This window comes from Tauraco erythrolophus, chromosome 3, assembly GCF_009769465.1.
Source record: "Tauraco erythrolophus isolate bTauEry1 chromosome 3, bTauEry1.pri, whole genome shotgun sequence".
Classification (NCBI taxonomy): domain Eukaryota; kingdom Metazoa; phylum Chordata; class Aves; order Musophagiformes; family Musophagidae; genus Tauraco; species Tauraco erythrolophus.
In genome coordinates, this window is record NC_141467.1 from 87,673,068 (window position 1) to 87,690,128 (window position 17,061).

A 17,061-nucleotide genomic window follows, 5' to 3' on the forward strand; every position below is an offset into this window, starting at 1 on the left:
TAGTGACCATAGCATCATAGAGTTTAAGATCCTAAAGGGCATGAGAAAGACAAGTAGCAGAATAAAGACTGGACTTCAGAAGTCCAGTCCAACTGGACTAATCTAGTTGCCTTCTATGATGAAAAAGCATGTTCAGTGGATGAGAGGAGAGCTATTTACATAATTTACCTTGAATTTAGGAAGATGTCTGACAGTGTCCTTCACTTTCTTCACAAACTCATAAAGCATGTTTGGGGCAGACCAAAAGATGTTTGGAAAAGCAGCTATACTGCAGAGTTCAAAGGATAGTTGTTAAAGGCTCAAAGTCAAGCTAGCAGAAAGTTATGAGTTGAGTTGCTCATGGGTCAGTAATGGGTTTGCTAGTATTCAATATCTTTAAAACAGATTTGAATGATGAGATTGAATGCACCTGCACCAAGTTTCCAGAGGGAGGAGAGGCAGCTGAATCAGAAGAAAGAAACACTATAGAGAGAGATCTCAATGGATTGCAAGACTAGGCCAACATGAATTACATTAGTTTTAGCAAGGATGAGTGTAAAGTCCTATACATGGGATAAAACAAGCCCCAGAAGCAGTGCAGATGAAGGCTGTCTGGGAAGAATCATAGAATCATAGAATCATAGAATGGTTAGGGCTGGAAGGGACCTTCAAAGGTCATCTAGTCCAACCCCCCTGCAAGGAACAGGGATATCTCCAACTAGATCAGGCTGCTCAGGGCCCCATTCAACCTGGCCTTGAACGTCTCCAGGGATGGAGCATCCATCACCTCTCTGGGCAACCTGTTCCAGTGTTCTACAAATCTCATGGTAAAAAATTTTTTCCTAATATCCAGTCTGAATCTACCTCCCTCTATTTTAAAACCATTACCCCTTGTCCTATCACAACAGGCCCTCCTGAACAGCCTCTCCCATCTTTCCTGTAGGCCCCCTTGAGGTACTGGAAGACCGCTATCAGGTCACCCCGGAGCCTTCTCTTCTCCAGGCTGAAGAGCCCCAACTCTTTCAGCCTGTCCTCATAGGAAAGGTGCTCCAGCCCTCTTATCATCTTCGTGGCCCTCCTCTGGACCCTCTCCAACTGGTCCATGTCCTTCTTATGTTGGGGGCTCCAGAACTGGACGCAGTACTCCAGGTGAGATCTCACGAGGGCAGAATAGAGGGGAAGAATCACCTCTCTCGACCTGCTGGCCACGCTCCTCTTGATGCAGCCCAGGATGCGGTTGGCCTTCTGGGGCGCAAGAGCACATTGCCGGCTCATATTGAGCTTCTCGTCCACCAGTACTCCCAAGTCCTTCTCCTCAGGGCTGCTCTCGATCCATTCACCACCCAGTCTGTATTTGTGCCTGGGATTGCCACGACCCAGATGTAGGACCTTGCATTTGGCCTGGTTGAACTTCATGAGGTTGACATGGGCCCACCTCTCCAGCCTGTCGAGGTCCCTCTGGATGGCATCCCTCCCTTCCAGCGTGTCGACAGCACCACACAGCTTGGTGTCATCGGCGAACTTGCTGAGGGTGCACTCCATGCCACTGTCCACGTCACCGACAAAGATGTTGAAGAGGGCCGGGCCCAACACTGACCCCTGAGGGACACCACTCGTGACCAGTCTCCACTTGGACATCGAGCCGTTGACCACTACTCTCTGAGTGCGGCCATTGAGCCAATTCCTTATCCACCGAGTGGTCCATCCATCAAACCCATGCCTCTCTAGTTTAGAGAGAAGAATGTCGTGCGGGACAGTGTCAAAAGCTTTGCACAAGTCCAGGTAGATGATATCCATTGGTCGACCCTTGTCCACCGATGCTGTCACCCCATCATAAAAGGCCACCAAGTTGGTCAGGCATGATCTGCCTTTGGTGAAGCCATGTTGGCTGTCACCCACCACCTCCTTGCTCTCCATGTGCCTTAGCATGGTTCCCAGGAGAATCTGCTCCATGACCTTGCCAGGCACAGAGGTGAGGCTGACCGGCCTGTAGTTGCCCGGGTCCTCCTTGTTCCCCTTTTTAAATATGGGGGTTATGTTCCCTCTCTTCCAGTCATCGGGGACCTCGCCAGACCGCCACGACTTCTCAAATACAATGGCCAGTGGCTTGGCAACTTCATCCGCCAGTTCCTTCAGGACCCGCGGATGGATCTCATCAGGTCCCATGGACTTGTGCACCTTCAAGTTCCTCAGATGTTCTCGAACCTGCTCTTCAAGTACAAAGTTCTGGTGAAAGGCACCTAGGGGCTTTGGTGGACAGGAAGCTGACCAAAACCCATAAAAGTGCCTTGACAGCAAAGCAGACAAACTGTTTTGGGCTGTATCAGTAAGAATAGAGGCAGCAGATGGAGTGTGATTATTCAGCCCTACTTGGTACTTGTTAGGCCACATATGGGATACTGTCCATTTGTGGTTCCTCTAGGTTAAGAGAGACACTGAGAAATTTGAAAGCATCCCATGAAAGAATGCCAAGAAGACTGGAGAACTTGACAGATAAAAAAAGACTGAAGGAACTGAGTTTGTTTAACCTAGAGACCAGAACCATCAAGGATGAATCTAATCACAGTCCTTTGGTATCTAAAAGGTAGTTATAGAAAACACAGAGATACTCTCTCACAGGGATGCATGGAGACAGAATAAAAAGTCTGATTCTATGATCAGTATCTCAGTGCCAAAAGGAAAGAATGACTGAATGGAGTTTCATAGGTATTTGTCCTGGGTCAGGTTCATTCAATGTTTTCATTAACACCTTGCACAGCAGAACGAAGTGCATACTTATTAAATCTGCATTTAACAAAGAGCTGGGAAAGACTGTGAATATATCAACAAACACAATTAGAATTAAAAATGAGAAACTGAAGAAGTGACATTAAAATAGGATGCAATTCAGCAGACAAGCATAGGAAAAAGCACAAAAGCAGGAATAATCAATTCACAAATACAGTATAAGAAACAAATCATTCGGCAGCAAGATTTCAGGGGTTAAAGTAGCTCAGAAACATAACCTGAACAAAAAAATATCCTACTGTTACAAAAACACTATCAAACTGGAAGATATGCAGATAGTTATAGGTAGAAAAATGTGTAAAAATGCAAGAAGTAATTCCTCCTCTCCACTAAGCACTGGAAAAGCCCATTCTGAAATACTAAGACTGTTTTTAGAAACTCCAGTTTTAAGAAAGTCATGGACCCCTTGGGAAAATGATGAAAAAGGCTGAAGGTCTATAAATATGACCTGTGAGGAAGGACTGACTGAACTGCTGTTGGTTAGCTAAAAGAAGAGCAGGTATTCTTGAAGTATACGAAAAGCCATTGAAAATACAAATTAAATAATCTGCTTTTTATATAGAAGGACATATTGAAAAAAGAATTACTTATGTACAGCAACAAGGGTTCATACGGAATCAGAAGAATTCTACTACTTGCAAGGCTAATGAAGGGCTATAGTGCTTGGGTAGGATCTAAGAGCACTTTCCTTGGAAACAAAGAATGTTAGAAAAATATCTTCTGGGAATAAATGCAGCTGGCGTAAGGAAGTAGTGCTGTCCTGTTAGGACCACTTTCAGCCCTATTTTTATGATGCATTAACTGTATGTATGGGTGTGTGTATACATACAGACATGCATTATTACTCAGCATCACATTTCAGAGGTTCAGACACATGCCTGCATTTCGGAGACCAGTGAGGCAAAGGTGGATTTTTCAAAAATGTATTATATCTAAGTAAAGGTATTTATAAAGGCAAAATCTAAAATTAATCATAAATATTCTACTTGCATATTCATGTTAATCACACTGATGTTTACAATCTATTAAATGAAATATACTGAGTCCATCAAATCATCGTTGTTTTAAAAATCACTTTAGTCAGTGAAATGAACTGACCAAAATAGCAATACAAAGTGAAAAAAATGTTCTAAATTTGTCAGAACTCAATTCAAATACATGATATAATTTGTTCCTTTTTCTACTAATAATCCAAATTCTATTGTAGCCTATTAATTGGATGATCATGTTTAAACTATAAATTGTGTCTCTAGTTTTCTCACATACAAAGAATTATTTCAAAATCACTTTTTCTTTCTACAGATTAGATTAGCTTTAAAATACTGTACTTGTTGCAGAACTTGTTGCTGACTTGCCAGCAGACTTATAAAAGGCAGCATTCATAAATGTTTCACAGGGTCTGAGAAATAAGCAAGCAGAAAACAGGAGCAGCAGGAACAAAAATAAAAAGTCTAATCGACCAACTGTGAATAGATCTATCTGTTTCATTTCCTGAAACGTAAATGAGAGGAAGAGATTTATCAACTGGCAAATAGTTTCATAAAGTAGATAATTGTGTCTTCTTAAGCAAGTTGGCTTTATAATAATGGCATTGTCCTATAGGGGAATACTGAATCCCATGGCAAATAAATAAGTAGGGTCTCAATCCTGCTGTATTTAACTTTCTCTCTCGAATGAAGTCACAGAGAAGTCGATGTAAGCAGTCATGCTATTACAGCCACAGGTATTAAGCATTTATTGGGATGGGAAGGTATTGTTTGTTCTGCTGTCCTGTAACAATGATATGTTACAAGATTTGCATGAGGCCAATTAAGTTGGAACAAATTTAAGTATCCCCAGAAGAATTTTAGGCTTGCATGATGCATTGATGTTAAAAAAGTCTAGCCAAAAAAAAGCAAGTCAAGGAAATGCAGAAAGTGACAAGTTAATTTTCAGCACTGCTTATGTTAATTTATCTGTTTGCCTACGACACAAAGCCATACTTTCCTCATAGCTCTAAATTCTAACTTCTTTTCTATATACCTTGTCTGTAAATCACAACAGGACAAATGCCTTGACTTTCTGCCATATTTCTTCACCATGTCCATCTATCCAAGAAACTTCTATTTTGCAAGGGTGATGAGAGACAAAAATTATAAAATATATTAAAAAAAAATAAAACAAAAAAGGATAATTGTTGGTAAACTACAAGATAATCCAACCGCAGTTAAGTCTAGTCAGGATAGCCAATAACTTTCCAATTTTCTCTCCTAGAAGTCAAAAGTTGCAGATATCAATCAAACCTCCAGAGCAGCATTTTTCTGGAAACTAGTCTTAAGTCTAAAAAATGTTGATAATCTACAATATTTGCTTATATTTTGAAAGTGATGTACCAGTTTTTCTTTGCAAAGTCCTATTATATTTTTCCTGTAAAAATACTTCAGACTTACTCCAGATTTACGTTCATTAATATGATCTTATGCTGGTTTCAGCTGGTATTATATGATAACTCTTAAAGAGAGTTAATCTTTCATTTTTGGCAGGCAGTTATACTCAGCCACTTATATGCCCAGGGAGGACAAGTTCTGAGGATTTATGATGTCAAATCAAATGCATCTAACAGTAGTGGAAAGTTTCTGTTTAGAACTCTGTCCAATTGCAGTATATTAATGTAACTAATTGATGATATTCGCATGTCATTTTTGAAAAATATATCATTACTTTGGGACTTTTTGGTGTATGCACAATATAATTTATATAAGTGAATGAAAACCATTGCAAACTGTGATGTTCAAATAGAAAACACTATGTGATAAAAAGCAGCACTTTAAGTGACATTTTAAAGAATAACAGGTGAAGAATTTTCCTCAGTCTTCACTGGCAAGAGCTCTAGCCCCACTGCCCAAGTCACAGAAGGCAAAGGTAGGGATTGAGAGAATGAAGAACCACTCACTACAGGAGTCCATGGGATCTGATGAGATGCATCCCCAGGTCCTGAGGGAACTGATAGATGAAGTTGCTGAACCATTATCCATCATATTGTAAAAAGTCGTGGCAGTACAGTAAAGTTCCTACCAACTGGAAAAGGGGAAACATAACTCATTTTTAAAAAGGGGAAAAAGGAATACTCAGGGAACTGGAGTCCAGTCGGTCTCACCTCTGTGCCTGGCAAAATTATGGAGCAGATCCTTCTGGCAACCATGCTAAGGCATATGGGGAAAAAATGAGGTGATTAATAACAGCCAACATGGCTTCACTAAGGGCAAATTGTGCCTGAAAAATTTGGTGGCCTTCTATGCCTGGAGAAGAGAAGGCTCCAGGGTGATGTTAAAGCAGCTTTCCAGTACTTAAAGGGGGCCTACAGGAAAGCTGGAGTGGGACTTTTTACAAGGGCATGTAGTGATAAGACATGGGGCAATGGATTTAAACTGAAAGAGGGTAGATTTAAATTAGATATAAGAGAGAAATTTTTCACTCAGAGGGTGGTGAGGCCCTGGAACAGGTTGCCCAGAGAAGTTGTAGATGCCCCATCCCTGGAAATGTTCAAGGCCAGGTTGGATGAGGCTTTGGGCAACCTGGTGTAGTGGAAGGTGTCCCTGCCCATGGCAGGGGGGTTGAAACTAGATGATCTTTGAGGTCCCTTCCAACCCTAACTATTCTATGATTCTATGATGAGGTTACAGCATTGGTGGATAAAGGAAGAGCAACTGATGACATCTACCTGGAGCTGTCCAAAGCCTTCGTCACTGTCCTGTACAACACCCCTGTCTCTAAATTGGAAAGACATGGATTTGGTGGATGGACCACTCGGTGGATAAGGAATTGGCTGGATGGTCGCACTCAAAGAGTTATGGTCAATGGTCGATGTCCAAGCGGTGGCCAGTGACAGGTGGTGTTCTTCAGGGGTCAGTATTGGGGCTGATGTCGTTTAATATCTTTGTTGGCAACATGGACAGCAGGATCGATTGCACCCTCAACATCAAGCTGTGTGGTGTGGTGTGGTCGACACACTGGCGGGAAGAGATGCCATCCAGAGAGACCCAGAGAGGCTTGCAAGGTGGTCCTATGCAAACTTTATGAAGTTCAACAAGGCCAAGTGCAAGGTCCTACACATGGGTCACAGCAATCTCAAGCACAAGTACAGGTTGAATGAAGAATGGATTGAGAGTGGCCCTGAGGAAAAGGACTTGGGAGTGCTGGTTGACAAGAAGCTCCACATAAGCCGGCAATGTGCACTTGCAGCCCAGAAAGCCAACCACATCCAAAGAAGTGTGGCCAACATGTCAATGGAGTGTGCCCCTCTACTCTGCTCTTGTGAGACCCCACCTGGAATACAGTGTTCAGCTCTGGAGTCCCCAACACAAGAAGGACATGGAGCTGCTGGAGTGAGTTCAGAGGAGGGCCATGAAGATGATGAGACAGCTGGAGCACCTATATTCTGAATACAGGCTGAGAGAGTTGGGGTTGTTCAGCCTGGAGAAGAGAAGGCTTCATCGAGATCTTATAGCAGTCTTCCACTATCTAAAGAGGCCTAATAGGAAGCTGGAGAGGGACTTCTGACAAGGGTGTGGAGTGACAGGACAAGGGGTAATGACTTTAAACTGAAAGAGGGTAGATTGAGATTAGATCTTAGGAAGAAGTAATTTACAATGAGGATGTCGAAACATTGGAATAAGTTGCCCAGAGAAGTTGTGGATCTCACTTCCAGGGATACCTCATCCCTGGAAGTGTTCAAGGCCAGGTTGGATGAGGCTTTGAGCAACCTGATCTAGTGGAAGGCATCCCTATCCATGGCAGGAGGGTTGGAACTAGATGATCTTTGAGATGCCTTCCAACCCAAAACATTTTATCATTCTATGATTCTGTAAGTATCTAATATATTACCTGTGCCCTCATTATCTGCAAAGCAGCATCAGTTCACAAGAAAACATTAATTTCTTGCATAAAACAACATTTATGCATGATTCCTTAATCTGTTTGCCCAAATGGTTTGTACACAAACATGTAAGATAAACAAGCAGATGCATACATATTTTTGGAAATATTTTCTTCATGTTACTACATGACATTTATGCTACTTTTACAAAATTATTTTAAAATGTATATTGTATGTTTTGTACATGAAAATTAGAGAAGACATAATTATTAGTCTAGAATAAATTTTTACATTCGAGCTTTATTATAGCTAAGAGTATAATTGAAACATCTTGTTAATCAAAAGAACCAAAATTGTAGCACACCAAAGGTATTTATTTCAGTACTTTTAATGCAACTAATGACACTCTAGAGCATTTCATATTTGACAAACTATAATATCTATACCATCTGTCTGGTTTCTCACCATACGGCATTGTATCAATTCCTAATAACTTTCTTGGTATTGGTTCTCTGCTTCTTAAGGAGGAATTAGCTAGTTCTATTAAGTTGGTGAGTGTAAAGAAGTGAAACACTGTCCTTTTGGTTGTGAATTCATGTTCTACCTATGAATAATGGTGGGTTTGGATACTTAGTTAATACAAATTTCACATTTAGATAGAAGTTTATCAGAACTGCTAGCTTCTAATGGATTTTTTGCTTTCTTTTTCTTTCTATTTCAGTATTAGTGCTAACTTTATCTTTCAACACATGTTTACAAATGTGATTTGTAAGTCATTATACAGAGTTAGTTCTAAATACAGTTATACTGGGAAAGAAAAAAAAAATGGACTGAAGAATACAGTTACCCTTTCATGCTTAAGTACTTTGAAACCTGCTACTATTCAGAATTCAAAAAACAGCTACTGAGCTGCTTTTCTAAAATTACAGGTAGATATGCATACACCGCAGTCTCATCACAATACTGCTGGTAGCACTTTATTGTCTGTTAGGAGAGACACTTTTTAAAAAAAACCTGTCAGTATTTTGGTATGGATAAATGAAATGTTTTCCTTTTAAAAGAAACATTTCAATGACAGATTACTAAATTGTTTTATCAAATACATGATTAATAGAGGATAGAAATATTTGCAGTACAGTTACCATTTATGTGGGATATGAAATCCAAGAATCTTTAGAATTATATTTTATTGTGGTTATCATACAAGAAATATATGAATCCTGTCATTCAGCCACACTTATCTGTGATCTTAATGATGATGATTCTTTTTCATTAATCAGATTTAAAATCTGAATGTTCTTTCATTTATAAAAGAATGGGGATTTCCCCCACAGAATATGGGGATTGCAAGAACTTTGAAATAATATTTAGTCCATTACTCCAGCTCAAGATGAGATTACATGTGTTTAAACTCTCCTGGATATATGTATATCTCACATGTTCTTGAAGACTTCTACTGACATACCTAAATATTCTTCTCTTCAGAAAGTTTTTCTAGCATCCAACCATAAATCTTTATTTGCAAAATTGTAACATTATATTTTCTTCTTTCTCATGATTCTTCTTTCTCTAGATCAAAGTGGTCCAGTTCTTACCCACTCGCTTACATTAAATTATAGTTTAGATAATTTTAATCCTTTTTAATATTTTCCTCTGTCCTAATTTCATTGGTCCACACCTTTCTTGAAACTTTGTTTCCATAGCAGAGAAAATCAGGGGTACTCACACTGCATAGCTTTAGGCAGCCAAGGTGGGAGATGGGACCCTTGACTTAATCAACCGTGTCTGATAACCTCCTGCAGCCAGTGATCTACAGACAAGACTAATAAATGTTGTCACACTGTTTAACAGTGTGTGTGAACACCCTTATATAATTATACAACATCCAGCTGGTCACATTGGAAAATTAGGACACTACCATCCTAAGACAGGTATCTAATTTAGGATATGTGAATATGTTGAAAAACTCCAGTAGATAAAGCCTTATTACTTTTACTATAAATAGAGATTTCATTTCTGTGTATTACATGATTAATTCTGCTATGCATGTGTGTCTGTGTGTGTATCTCTTTAGTAATTTCTAGTAATTATACATACATATAGTACACAGTAGTAAGATACAAAATGTTATTATTATGTATGTTTATACATACACAACTAAAAGTTTACTTGTTTATGTGATATGCTATTATTGAAGCACCTACTGCCATGATCTGTTGCATACCTATTTCTGCAGCTGTAACGGCAGAAATGTTATAGAAACATTGTGTTTTTCTTCATCTCAGGTTTGGGCAGCTGATTATTTCAACGACATCTTGGACTCATGCAAGTGCTTATTAAGCACTTCATTCTTATACATAGCGAATCCAGTCTAGACTGTTCTGGTATTTTATTGGCAAAAAAAAAAAAAAAAATCACCCATTTAATTTTTCAGCTTTTGTAAACTTCTACTAAACACCATTTGGATTCACCCTCCGATTTTTTTGCCCTTTTCCATTACTCAAAAACATCTCACAGATCTCTCTGGACATTAGTATAAGTATCCATAGCCTTGAATTAAAAGATAAATGTCCCTCTTTTTTCTTATATCCATGTATCCTTTGTGAACAAACTGTACTCTTCAATATTAAGCTTTGCTGTTATACCAATTTACATGGATATGTATACACGAATATTGTCATTATATATATAGACATAAATATATATAATGCATATATACACTTATACTTTCATTCCTTGATTCAGGTATTGATCGAACTTCTTTCCATAGTATCTGGACATCAAGTATATTCCGCAGAATGACTTCGTACTTTTTTTCTCTTACAATTTTCTGTATTTTTTGCCCTTCATCCATTCGCTCAGGGTCGAATCCAGGTATAGACTTACTTCTCCAGACCTTATCAGTCCTCAATTCAAGTCTTTCTCATCTACTTAGCAAATATGTAATGAAGATGCTTTGTGAACTACTGATTGAATACTGAATCACTGCAATTTTGAAATCCCTTTTGGTGAGTTTTAATATTTATCATGTGATAGATTTTCATCAGCTCATTATGAAGTGAACTTCACAATGTAAATATTCAAGTAAACTAAAGCATACTGAAATACAGGCAAAGTTCATATTAAACAAAACAGTATAGGTAAGACCTTTTTAACTAAGAAAGTGGAGACACTAGGATTGAAACTTCAGGTACTTACAAAATATTAATTTAAAAGGATTTGTTAGCAAAAAATAGATAGACGTGAAATGAAACAATCTCTATTAGGGTACGAATTCCTCTTTACCTTTACACACAGGTCTATGATCACTCCATGCAGCAAAAACTTCAGCTATCCTCTGACAGGTGATACTTTTTGAACCTTGTAGCACATAATCTTCATCACAGGAGAACTGCACTGTTGATCCCAAGCTAAAATCAAACAATGACATAAAAAGAAGACGCATTTTTTTACAGATAGGTATGAGTCAATTTTTTCCATTCTTTTAGATGTAATGGTCTTGTCAAACAATACAAACATGTAATCCAGTAAATATGATTTTTCACTCTTAATAGTAAAAGACTGCAGGATAGATATTGGCCTGAAAGTGCACAGTGTTCAGCCCTCTCTGTGCTCGCTTTAGCCAGAGCTAGTTTACCTCTTTTTAACAGTTGTCCGGAGGTCAAGTGACTATTTTCTGACCTAACTTCTGACTTCCATATAGTGCAGATTTGATAAACGTGGGCATTACATAAAAACCAGTAGCTATTCACGTTAATTGAGAAACAATGAGAAAGAGATATAAGGAAATCAACTAGAAGAGCCAGAAGTTCAACCACAAGACTGAGGAATAAATGCACACTGTAAACATTGTATAGTAACCTGCTGTAAATGTCCCCCACCTCTGATTCTTCTTGAGGAAGTCTGGTGCTTTTGACTTCAGAACCAGAGTGGCATTGAAAAGGGGAGCACAATACCAGAGAAAAGGATCAGATATTAATAAGATTTCTTGTAATAAAAAATGATATATTATTAATAAGACTTTCCTGTATTAATTTAGACTAGGAATGTGTTATTCTAAGCAGACTAGTAATAGCTCGGTTTTATATATTGATTATTGGGTTAAGATTTTAACTAGGGTAACAGTAAAGTCTTGACTCCATGTAAGTGTTCTCACTTGCCAGTAACAAGATTCCGAATAACAACTACTAGACTATGAAAGTTACAAGGTGAACATGAATATTTGCTCCTTTAACTGGCATACATTTCTCAAATTAATGGAAGAAAATAAAAGAATTCTATTGCGGAGAAGGGATTTGGAGAAGTACTGAGACGACTCAATATGAGTTAGCTGCAGGAAGTCTCGTTTATTGCGCAGTTCTTATTGCTTATATAGACAGTATTTGCCAATAATCCTGAGACCACACCTTTTCTACACCATTATTGGATGATACATATGCTTGTCATATTTAACAGCTTATTTCAAACAGGTACCCGCCTAGCGAAGCTCTGCTCTAAGCAAACACTACTCCCTTATCATGCTGCATAGTTTTCTTATCCTTAACTTCAAGGGCATTCTGCCCCTGAGGCCTAACGTTAGAGCTCCAGTCCTTATTTACACAGGGTTTTCTTCGTGCAGTCTCTTCAAGGATCTGCACTCCGACAAATCCCCCTTTCTTTTCTTGCACGAAGAAAACCCCGTGCATGAGACTGTCACCCCAGTTACTAGCATGTTGTTTTGGTACAGCCTTGCAGAAGCAGTTTCTAGCATACTACTTCCCTTTCTGAGGGCTTTACTATTTCCTTTATACCCAAGATTCCACTGAGCAGGAGGGTGTCAGTCGGCAGGGTCATCGCAGAGAAGAGAGGCAGGCACGGCACCTTCAGGGCGTCCCCTGTTTATCCACACAGTGTGCTCTGCAGCCTCCTTCCGCTCCGCTCTGAGCCATCCCTTTTACACCCTCAGCAGAGTCTATGACAAAGGCACTGACACAGCGTTGCCGCATGCATGGCCAGTGCGTGCAACAAGGCTGCCCAGTATGTGCTCTGCTGGCCAACAGCGGATTTTGCAAATCGCAACATGTTGTTCAATAACAATCCTCCTAGCTTCTCTTTTCAAAGTTACGTGCTCACAACTAAGTCTAGTTTGTAATTCTTTGTCATTAATTCGGTACCAGTTAATTCTTTTCCTTCCAGTAGCTACGGGTGGAATCCATACACCTTCCGATCGGAGAAAAGACACAAAGCATATATACAAGCAACTTTCACACACGTAATATACCAAACAATAAGAAAACATGAAAACAGTTTACATATCAATATACAATCCTCTACCACAATTCTCCCCGAATGCTCTCCAAACCATTGCAATTGTTCGTGGATGGACTCACCATGGTCACTTAGATTAAAACAACACATGTTTGTGTAACGTGGTTGTTGCTGGCACTACCTACAAATTTTGATCCTAATAAATTTAACTCTTGTGGGGAAATATACGGAAGACTGCCCCTTTTTTTTTTTTTTTTTTTTTTTTTTTTTTTTTTTTTTTTTTTTTTTTTTTTAGGTATTTGTTTTAATGTTAAATGAATTCATTCAATAACCACTTGTCCCATAGGTGAATGAGGGATACTGGTAGTGTGCGTCACTCCCCAATCCTGTAAAAAGGCACCATACTGGATCACTGTCTGTCCCGATTTTCTTTGGTACTCCCATGGTTTTCTTCAGTGTGAGCAGTAGCAACAACAAAGGCAGAGAACATCTCAACAGTTACATGCACATATTTAGATCGATTAAACGATGGAATATAAGTAATATCAGATTGCCATAATTCATTGGCACATAAACCTGTTGGATTTACTCCTGCTGGAGTATTTGAAGGCACAATATGTTGACGGTCAGGGCAGGCACCTGCAATCTGCTGAGCCTGATCTGCTGTCTGACCTGACAGAGAGCATCACCTACCACCAATTGACAAACTGTAGGATTATTCATCATTCCTTGAAGCAGTACAATCCAATGATATTGTTGCGTGGGTCGTTCATTGTTAAGCACTGGAACTGAAAAGGCAAATCTAGGACAATTGTTAGGGTGTAAATAAATAAAAAAAGTAAAAAGGTGAAATAACCCAATCTTTTAAATCAATCACCATCAAATGCTAACATTCTGGAATCATAGTAGGATTTGATACACCCGGTTGTAATGCACCCATTGGTGAAATGATTGCATAATAGCTCTTAAATCTTTTAACATAAATCTCCATTTTCCTGATTTCTTTGAGATAACAAATTTTGGAGTATTCTATGAGCTAGTGGAGAGAATTATATGTCCTAATTTAAGCTGTTCGTCGACTAATTTTTGAGCTCACTCCAGCCGCTCGCTTTTTAATGGCCACTGATCGACCCAGACCGGCTTGCCAGCTTGAGTCAGGGCTGGACATCAGTGACGTGCTAAAAATTTGAGGTTAGCCTCACATTCCAGTGATTCAACAAATCCCGACCTCATAATGTACGTGGGACATCAAAAACATATGGTTTCAAAATAGCTTGTTTGTTACCTGGGCCTACTGCTAACAAGGTCTGTGCACTCTGCTGTGGGATCTGTGTTCCACCTACTCTGATCACAGCTGCCAGGGCTTGTATCAGAGGCCGAGAGGGCGGCCAGTCAGGATTTTTCACTATCGATACATCAGCCCCTGTGTAAACTAGGCCAGAAAAGCCTTCCCATTAATGATTACTGTTAAAGGAGGCTGTGCAGCTGTGACTGTCTGTGTCCAAAATTCTTTTGTGATAGCAGAGTGACCTTTATTGTTATATAGGCAGCTTTTATAGATTATTACTCTGGCCACGATGTGTCCACGCGGCCCTCACCCAGCTGTGATTGGGTACAAACAATAGTGCACGCACCTATTTTAACTTTACTATTGGCTATGCCTAAAAAGGAGCTATTTTTCACTTGCTAAAGTAAACATCATTTTCTCACACACTCTATATCAACTTCCCAAACTCCCCATGTCAACTTCTCACACTCCCTGTGCCAGCTGTTCACACTCCCTTCTCTTTCTCACCCTCTTTATCGGTGTTTCCCAACTTCAGAAAGGAGCACAGGCTTAAATCATCAAGGTCAAACCCCAACTGTAGCTGTGTGTATGATGCCACAATTCCCCTTTTTTGTTTTTCTGTGACCATTACTTGATGAACCGTACTCTGTACCGTTCGCTGGGAGCGTGACAATAGGCAGGGGATGATTATTACTATGCATAAAAGAACCACTAGCAATATAATGTCTGCTTTACTAAAGATTTTAACCATCCTGTCAATTAAGAGCTTTGATAAAGCAGAAGCTGTAGCATTAGTTTGTTTTGCAAGCCAACAGCCCAACTTATTCAGTGTAGTTAACACCTGTGCCACTCCAACTCCTGGTGCAAATATTGAAGCTGCAATGATTTTAGCTGGTTCCCAAAATTCTGCTCTGGAATTGCACTAGCTATCATAAGCATGCGTGCTGCAGCTATTCTGGGTGTGTCTATGACTTAGGTTCATGGTGGTGTTAGGGAAATACATTCTTAAAGTCCCTATAGTACATGGATCTCCCCTTATATGCAAAGGAATACCTTGCTAAGCTCTATTATAGCCCTGCAGAAGCAGTTACTAGCATTTTAGTGTTTTGTTTGTTTGTTTGTTTGTCTATTTTTTCCTCAGAATCAATTACCCTTGGGAGTACAAACAATCCTAATTTTGTGGTGGATGATCGTCCCAGCAATAGTGCACATAATCCTTGTGATATAAGACCAAAGACACCAGTAGGAATTAAATGCACCAACGTGTCAGTGATTACTGTTGACCAAAACATTTAGCTGCCAATATCTCTGCTTTATAGTGTTCCGAGCCCACATTGTGACACGCCTTTACTAAATCTGCAATCGTTTTTGCCCGATTTCCGATAAGATCAAGAGCTTGTTGGCAGTCTGTGTTAGCATTTTCAATGGCTAACTGGAATACCAACACATCTGCAGTAGCCGGATTTTCTGTTTATCTCTGAACTGCCATTTGTAGTTGATCAAGGAAATGCTCATAAGGTTCCTGTGCTCCCTGCCGAATGGAAGCAGAGGAAGCCTCCCCTGTCCCCAAAATCAGGGACACGTCTTAATGCTCTCTTAGTCAGTTCAGTCAGTTGTTGGAAAGCTACTTGCTGTAACCCTGCCTGTGCCTGATTTTGACATGAGTGACATTTTATTCATCCCAAAATATTTAGCTCTCGATTTTAGAGATTTAACACCTATAACACTTTAGCTATTGTTTCATTGGGAGATTTCCCCATCATTCCTGTTTTAAAAGCGTATTCTCCAAAGTACCATGTGCATATTCTATGATCAGTTGCCCAGTAGGATTGTAAAGAATACCAGTAACATGCTCAATATCTTATGATGACAAAAATACATATGTCTGATAAGAAGTGTATGCCAAAAGTTCCTGCGAGCGTAAACCACGAGGATTAACACCATTCACTGGTGGCACGATCGTATTTTGACAGGTACTACACAATTGTACGATTGAGCAGGCTTACTCTCTTGTTATACCAAATTGTCACCTAATGGCGTTAGCATTCTGATGGTAGCAGTCATGCAAGATGTTTGCCTGCATGAGCGAGTTTGGTACCAGAGCTGCACTCGTGAGAGGCTCAGCTCGCCTGTTCCCTTCTGCTATAGGCCCTGGAAGCGCGGTGTGCGCTCGCAGATGTACAATGGAATATGCACGTTTACGGTTTTGCAACACTGATATTAACTGTTCAAATTGCTGGAACAGAAAAGGATTAGTTATTTGCCGCGATGCCGATCGAGACGATCCAAGTTAAGATGTGCTGTCTCGCGGTACAACCTGGGCCCCGGGCCTCAGCCGGGCGGGGGGGCGGGGCCAAGCGGCCGCTCTCCAGGCGCGGCCGGCAGGCGGGGGGGGCAGCAGCGGCGGGGGGCGGGGGGGGGGGTGGGGGGATCAGCCCTCCCTCGCCTCAGCCGGGCGCGGGGGGCAGGGTGGCGATGACGACCCAGCGGCCCTGTGCCGGCCCCCCCCTTGTTGTTGCTGTTGTTGTTGTTGCCGCAGCTCCGGCCGCTCGCGCTCCGTAACCGCCGCCGCCCCCTCCCGCCGAGGGACCATCAGCCGCGAACGAACCGGCGCAGCGGGGCCCGCCGCGCGTCTCCGTCCCGTCCAGCCGCGGCTCGCTCCGCGCACGGGCGGCAGCGCCGAGGCAAACGCCGCCCGCGGCCCCGGCCGGCAGCAGCAGCGGCGTTCCCGGGGCGCCGCCGGGCGCGGTGGGCGGCGCGGCGCGGGGGTGCCGGTGTACCGACTTCGTTGGAAGAGGGGGAAAGCAATAAGTCTGTCTTTCGTTCGGGGTCCTGGATCAAAAGATTCGATGATGACTTTTCCAGGCCAGCAGCATCCCCACAGGTGGCTGCACGCCAAAGTTTA

General features: G+C 40.9%; 1 protein-coding gene across 4 annotated transcripts in view; it reads right to left on the reverse strand.

Moving 5' to 3' along the window:
• CSMD3 (CUB and Sushi multiple domains 3) overlaps nt 1-17,061 on the reverse strand; it is a 737,988-nt gene that overhangs the window by 415,279 nt on the left and 305,648 nt on the right. For all 4 annotated transcript variants that reach the window (XM_086609528.1, XM_086609527.1, XM_086609526.1 and 1 more), the window contains one exon: nt 10,907-11,031. In XM_086609528.1, the coding sequence (XP_086465654.1) occupies nt 10,907-11,031 (125 nt within the window). The remainder of the gene's footprint in view (nt 1-10,906; nt 11,032-17,061) is intronic.